General features: G+C 37.7%; 1 protein-coding gene across 1 annotated transcript; it reads right to left on the bottom strand.

The window, feature by feature from the left end:
* Window positions 1-431: 431 nt before the first annotated feature.
* On the bottom strand, window positions 432-1,349 carry LOC109245178 (olfactory receptor 4A15-like). Its single transcript, XM_019412493.2, has one exon. It carries the CDS (start codon window positions 1,347-1,349, stop codon window positions 432-434), a length of 918 nt encoding a protein of 305 aa, XP_019268038.2.
* Between the last annotated feature and the right edge of the window lie 6,382 nt (window positions 1,350-7,731).

The raw sequence follows: 7,731 nt of genomic DNA on the forward strand, positions 1-7,731 counted from the left end.
AGATCCATACTTTAAGTATTAATATGGGTTGTCTTTGTATGGGAGGAATGAACCAAAGGTTTACGTCCTGTTTCAGAAATATGTAATGACCACTATGATTTCTGAAAGTGAACACTTATGTAAGAGTGAAAAGTGAAAAATGTCAACTAACAAAAATAAATTTATAGTATTAACTATAGCATGACTGATCACATAGAACTTAAACCTATAGTTTCAATAGAGACATTTTATATGCAAAAGCTACACATCTACTTTCCTAAGAACTTATGAAAACCTTAGAAATATATTTTGACCATTGGAAATACTTACACCTTAAATGCTTTTCATCATGCACAACTTTAAACCTCAGGAGAAACTTACTATCAATAAATAATTCTTTACTGGATGGAGCAACTATTCACTGAAAAGAGGTGATATATTTCTCTTCTGCCTCATTTTCTTCTTCTGGTCCAGAGCTTTTCCATGGCATTTTTCATCTCTCCATTTCTCAGAGTATAGATTAGGGGGTTCAACATAGGTGGGATAACTGTGTAAAATACAGTCAAGGATTTATCAATGGGTAATGTAGAAGGAGGTCTCACATACATGAAGATGCAGGGGACAAAGAAGAGGACCACCACTGTAATGTGGGAGCCACAGGTGGATAAGGCTTTGTGCCTGCCTTCCTGACTAAGGTTCTTCAGAGAGTACAGAATGACCCCATAGGAGACGAGCAAGACCGTAAAGATGACCACACAGATTGCCCCATCATTGGCAACCACAGTGAGGCCAATAACGTAAGTGTCAGTGCAGGCAAGTTTTAATAATGGGTACATGTCACAGATGAAGTGGTCAATGACATTGGGACCACAGAAGGGAAGGTTGTAAACAAAGACAAGGTGAACAACAGCATGCAGAAAACCTCCAACCCAGGCCAACAGCAGCAACAAAACACACACCCGTTGATTCATGATGGTCAAATAATGCAAGGGTTTGCAGATGGCCACGTAGCGGTCATAGGCCATGGCCACCAGGAGTAAAATCTCTGAGCCACCAAACAAGTGCCCTAGAAAGAGCTGGGACATGCAAGCTTGGAAGGAAATGGTTTTCTTCTCACAGAGTAAGTCTATAATCATATTTGGAGTGACTGTAGTAGAATACACAGCATCCATAAAAGATAAGTAACCAAGAAAGAAATACATAGGGGAATCCAGGGTGGGGCTGACCACCACGGTCACCACAATGAGGAGGTTGCCCACCATTGTCACAATGTAGATGAGCAAGAACACAACAAATAATATTTTCTGACCTTGGAGGCTCTGAGTGAGCCCCAAGAGGACAAACTCAGTCACATTGATCCTATGTTCCATATGTCCTTTTGCATGTCCTTATTTCAGAGTTCAGGACAAAATTAGTCACAAATGTAATTATTATGAGTGACTTCCTGCAGCCTTAAAAGAATCTGTTTGTTCATTCAACAAATATGAATTATAATTTATTATCTTCCAGTACCCTCAGAAATTCCAAGAATTCAAGGCTGATTAAAAAACATGCTTAGTAAGCTCAGCAATCTGCAGACCAATAGACAGACAAGAAATTAAAGACATATGTGGGAAAAACATATTAAAAAAAATAGTTTGCTGCAACCAGCTTTCCATCTGGAAGTTAGTACAATTGTACCTATAGCAGATTCTACATATAACATTTTTTAATGGACTAAGGTTTAATATAAAACTAAAGCAAGATTTATATTTACTACCCAGTTAATAAAAGAAATGACTGGCTATGTTCAAGAATCCTTTCAACTAATAAATGAAATCCCAAATTGATGTATTTTACAATTTCAAAACATCTTAAGGATTTAAAAAGGATATCATAACATCAATAGACAAAAGCACTTAGGGAAAAGATTTACATTTTAAAGACATACACAGAGTTAATGTCAAAATGAACACAGAACTCTAAGCATTTAAATAAAGGACAAATGAATCAATGGCAAAGTTAGTAAATCATATAAACAAGTAATAAAAGGATTGGCCAACACAGGTATGCTTTCATGCTGAAACTCACTTATGAACAGAAACACAGGAACTGAAGTAACACTTCGGTAAAGAAATCATTACTTGGACGCTTCAAAATCACTCTTTCAAGACGTGTGGTTGCTACATCATCCTCTAAACTTTCACAGATTAGCAAGCAATGTTCAGAGAACATATCAGTTGAAACTATCATGAGATTTACAAGGATCTCCCCATTGAAATATCCCTAAATACTTACACCTGAAACTAATGTGCAGAAACACTGATGTTAGAGGAAGAAAATTTATTCTGGATCTTGGTATGTGAAAATAACCAAAAGAATATTACAGAACTGAGTCAATCCTCATATATGTTAGTAATCACAAAGAATGTCTAACATGGATGATTATCAGAACCACACAGAGGAACTTTTAAAGGACTGTGAATTCCCTCACGACCAAAATCGAAAATGTAAAGCCTAGGCTGCAATCTTACATCTAATTACCCTTACTGGGTTACCTGCATACTAAGACAGCCGTTCAGTTCAACGTGTGGGTTGTAGTCCATTCGTCCTTGTCTTTGGTACACAGGTGCCACCTCTGTGCACACAAAGCAGGAAAACAAACGCACCATCACTGGACCTTGAACCATTTCCGTGTAAACAAGGCTTTCCATGCTCTCAGAAAGCCATTCATTCCAGTCTTTCAGAAAAAGGCTACCTCTTAATTGCTGGGTTTTTCAAAATGACTACAAAGTCCTGTAACCTAATCAAGTTTCACTCTTGACTGGGATAAAAGAGACCCCAAGTCTTCATTGTTGGCAGAATTTGTCCTAACAACAAATGAATGTTACACCAACATTGTGAGGTTACACAAAAGGGAGGGCTCAGCTGTATGGGAGAGAAAATTGTGATTTGTTTAAACAAAGATTTTTATATGGTTTGGCTTTTATGTCAATATAAGTAAAATAGTGAAATATCCTTGACAACATTCCACTCTCAATCAATTATACTGACCTGTCTTCACAAAGTACAGTTAAATTTTGGATTCCCTGAATGATGGAGAATAACTTAATATACACACTTAATCATGTTCTAAGTCCATTGTTTCAAGTCCTGAAAGAGCCAGTTGTGTGAACAGTGATTTAAACACTCTCTGAGGTCAAGACAAAGGTCTGTAAACACTTTACCTGGGGATGGACTACAATACATATGCATGAGTCATTCAGTTGGTACATCTCCAAGAGTGATGCTTTCCTAATTAAATTCATTGGGACCTTCTTCTAACTTTGATCTCCAGAGATGCCACCTGCATCTCCAGAGATTCCAGCAGGATAATCACCATGTACAACAGGACTTCCAGAAACATTCCCTCTGGGGGTGGGATGCAGGGAAATCACAAAAGAACAGCTTGAGATGGAATCATCAAAAGGGAAATGTCCAGTATGGCCAGAAATAAAATACGTGAGAACTCTCTTATTTAAAGCATGACTTTCAAAATAGGCAAAGCTATATCAGTTAGCTTTAAGCTACATCTTTGCACACTGGCACCTGAACTGACTTCCAGAAGACGATGAATTTCAGAACAAGACATTTAAACTAGTCTGGGGGCTCCTGGGTGGCTCAGTCAGTTAAGCGTCCAACTTCAGTTCAGGTCATGATCTCGTGGTATGTGAGTTTGAGTCCCGCATCCGGCTCTGTGCTGATAGCTCAGAACCTGCACTTGCTTCAGTCTCGCTCTCTCTCCCTCTCTCTCTCTCTCTCTCTCTCTCTCTTAAAAGTAATAAAACATTGGGGCACCTGGGTGGCTCAGTCAGTTAATCGTTCGACTTCAGCCCAGGTGATCATGTCATGGTCTGTGAGTTCAAGCCCTGGGTCAGGCTCTGTGATGACAGCTCAGAGCCTGCTTCAGATTCCGTGTCTTCCTCTCTCCCTGCCCCTCTCAAGCTCATGCTCTGTCTCTCTCTCAAAAATAAACAAAAATGTGAAAAAGGTTTTTTAATTTAAACTTGTCTCAAATGTAGATAAAGCAAGCTTCCCCCAGAAAAGGAAGAGTCTGTCACATAGTGGCACAGAGGCAAGTTGATAACATCTGTGTTAGTAAGGGAGGAGGGAGGGAGAAAAGAGTGTGGGACGATTCCAGTATCTCTGAGTGCTCAGGAAATGCTCACAGAAATGGGCATTACAGGAGCCCAGAAAACAATTGGCAAAGCATTTCAATGGACTGATGTCACAGACTTTGAGTCTGGAGTTCTCTCTTGCCCAGCAAGAGAGCAGATGCAGAATTGAATATAAGAGAGGCTAATGTCAGGGAAGAGATAAGAGCCCTGAGTAAGGATCCTTGCTCCGTATTTACTGGATCAGGAGGCTTACAAACATGATGGACGTGCAGAATGAAACATGTGAGACAATGAAACAGTGATCATTAACTCAAGTGTGTGAGAGAAAGGGGGTTTCAAAGATATATGGTGTTAGGGGTTTGGCTCAATACAAGACAAAATCCTGGCAAGGAGCAGATAGCTGTTTACAGCAGGCACCAGGTACTGGGTCTGTTCATCTTAACTTGCCTAGGGAATAGGACAGATAGAGCATGCTACCTCAGGGTCAACAAGTCACTTTTTTTTTTTTTTTTTGCTAAATAGCTCCAGGCAATTTCACCCTGCTATGGCAGTCTATTTCCCTGTTTCCCTATTCTGGACGCTTTCGTCCTGTGGAAGGAGCTTTTGCTCAAAGCTTTAGTTTTATGCTGAGGCACTTTTGCCTGTTTACTGATTCTCGGATATTTCTGGCCTAAGCCTTGTTAACCTATTGGTGCAAGCTCAGGGAATTCCTAAACGTATGTCCCACAGATTTAAATCATCCAGAATATATATAACAAAGTTCACCTGGGAATTGATAAGAACAATATAACAATGTTTCCTAATTATTTACAAATTAAGCAACATAAGTATGGATTACCATGGATTAAAGAAGAAATATCAGTGAATAGTTTTTTAAATAAATTTTAAGCAGAGATAATGAGGGGTGTGTGTGTGTGTGTGTGTGTGTGTGTGTGTGTGTGTGTGTACTGGAAACAGCTTAAGGAGTGCTTAGAACGAAATGTATAGTTTTAATAGAAGTATTATAAGACAAGAGACATTACAGAAATGAAGTAAGCTTACTAGAAACCTAAAAAATGGAAAAGCAAAATAAACACAAAGAACATTGTAGAATGGAAATAGTAAATAAAAGAAAAAATGCAAAGAGAAATTAAATACAAATTAGCATAGTATTAAAATAGAACAGAGAAAATCTATAAATCCAGGAATTGGTTCCTTGAAAGATTCATAAAATTGATGTTCCTAGCAAAATGGATTAAGATAAACTAAGAGAAAAAAGAGATCAAAATCAGAATGAACGGAGAGTCATTACTGCATTCTACTGACATGTAAAAGATAAAAAAAGAATACCATAAATGGATTTACGTTGGTAAACTTGCCAATTTAGAAAGTGGACAACTTCTACGAAAGAAACAACTTGCAGGTGTTGACCATGGTAAGTTCTTTATAGATTTTGGAACCTAACCCTTTATATGATATGTCATTTACAAATATCTTCTCCCATTCTGTCGGTTGCCTTTTAGTTCTGTTGATTGTTTCCTTTGCAGTGCAGAAGCTTTTTATCTTGTTGAGGTCCCAATAGTTCATTCTGCTTTTATTTACCTTGTCTTTGGAGACATGGAAAGTAAGAAGTTGCTGTGGCTGAGGTCAAAGAGATCGATGCCTGTTTTCTCCTCTAAGATTTTGATGGTTTCCTGTCTCACATTTAGGTCTTTCATCCACTTTGAGTTTATTTTTGTATATGGTGTAAGAACGTGGCCCTGTGTCATTCATCTGCACGTTGCTATCCAGTTCTCCCAGCACCATTTGCGAAAGAGACTGTCTTTTGTCCATTGGAGACTCTTTCCTGCTTTGTCAAAGATTAGTTGGCCATACGTTTCTGAGTCCGCTTCTTAGTTCTGTATTCTATTCCACTGACTATGTGTCTAGGTTTTTGCCAATACCATACTGTCTTGATGATTACAGCTTTGTAGTACAGGCTAAAGTCCAGGATCGTGATGCCTGCAGCACTGGTCTTCTTTTTCAGGACTGCTTTGGCTATTTAGGCTCTTTTGTGGTTCCATACAAATTTTGGGATTGTGTTTTCTAGCTCTGAGAAGAACGCTGGTGCTATTTTGATAGGGATTGCATTGGATGTGTACATTGATTTGGGTAGTATTGACATTTTAACAATATTTGTTCTTCCTATACAGGAGCATGGAATGTTTCTCCATTTCTTTGTGTCTTCTTCCAATTACTTTCACACATTTTCTATAGTTTTCAGAGTACAGACCTTTTAACTCTTTGGTTAGGTTTATTCCTAGGTATCTTATGTTTCTTGGTGCAACTGTAAATGGATAGATTCCTTCATTTCTATTTATGTTGCTTCATTATTAGTGTATAGAAATGCAACCGATTTCTGAACACTGATTTTATATCCTGCGAATTTGCTGAAATCATGTATGAGTTCTAGCAGTTTTGCAGTGGGTTCTTTTGGGGTTTCCATGTAGAGTATTATGTCATCTGTGAAAAGTGAAAATTTGACTTCTTCTTGCCCACTTTGGATGCCTTTTATTTCATTTTGTTGTCTTCTCATGCTAGGACTTCCAACACTATGTTAAACAACACCAGTGAGACTAGACATCCGTGTTATGTTCCTGATCTCAGGGGGAAAGCTCTCAGGTTTTCCCCCATTGAGGATGATATTAGCTGTGGGCCTTTCATATGTGGCTTTTATGATGTTAAAGTATGTTCTTTCTGTCCCGACTTTCTTGAGCGTTCTTATTAAGAAGAGATCCTGTATTTTGTCAACTGCTTTTTCTGAGTCTATTGACAGGATCATGTGGTTCCTATCCTTTCTTCTATTAATGTCATGTATCACATTGATAGATTTGCAAATATCGAATGAGCCCTGCAGCTCATTGACACTCATATTACACTAAAATCACAGGCAAGAAAAGAAAAAATATATAAATTACTTTATCAAATTTAAGAACTTCTGTACATGAAAGGACACTATTAACAGAAAAAAGACAACTCACAGATGAGAGAAAATATTGACAAATTTTATAGCTGATAAGGTGTTAGAATCCAGAATACATAACATATTTCTTCATCTCAAAAATATACACATCAAAACACCATATTGATTAAAAATGAGCAAAGGATGCTATAAAATTTGAGGTCAGCCATAAGAAAATATATGGAAAGACCTCAGGACAATGGTGGTTAAAGAACATCCTGCTAACGAATGAATGGTTAACCAGGAAATTAAAGAAGAAATTAAAAATACATGAAAACAAATGCAGATGAAAATATGACAGTCCAAAATTTTGGGACACAGCCAGGGAAGTCTTAAGAGGCATGTACATTACAATTCAGGCCTCTCTTAAGAAGCAATAATGGTTCCAAATATACTACATAACCTTACACCTAAAGGAGATCGAAGAGGAACAACAAATAAAGCCTAAAGCTAGCAGAAGAAGGGAAATAATAATTAGACTAGAAACAAATGATATAGCAAAAACAACAACGACAAAACAGTAAAACATATCAACAAAGCTAAGAGCTGGTTCTTAGAGGAAATTAAAAAAATTGATAAGCCCCTAGCCATACTTCTTAACAGTAAAAGAGGAAGGTCTCAAATAGACAAAATCAT

This window comes from Panthera pardus, unplaced genomic scaffold, assembly GCF_024362965.1.
Source record: "Panthera pardus isolate Hobbes unplaced genomic scaffold, ASM2436296v1 HiC_scaffold_12, whole genome shotgun sequence".
NCBI classification, from domain to species: Eukaryota; Metazoa; Chordata; class Mammalia; order Carnivora; family Felidae; genus Panthera; species Panthera pardus.

Bases quoted from the DNA above. Each gene is read 5' to 3' on its own strand.
- LOC109245178 (XM_019412493.2), bottom strand. From the start codon at position 1,349: ATGGAACATAGGATCAATGTGACTGAGTTTGTCCTCTTGGGGCTCACT.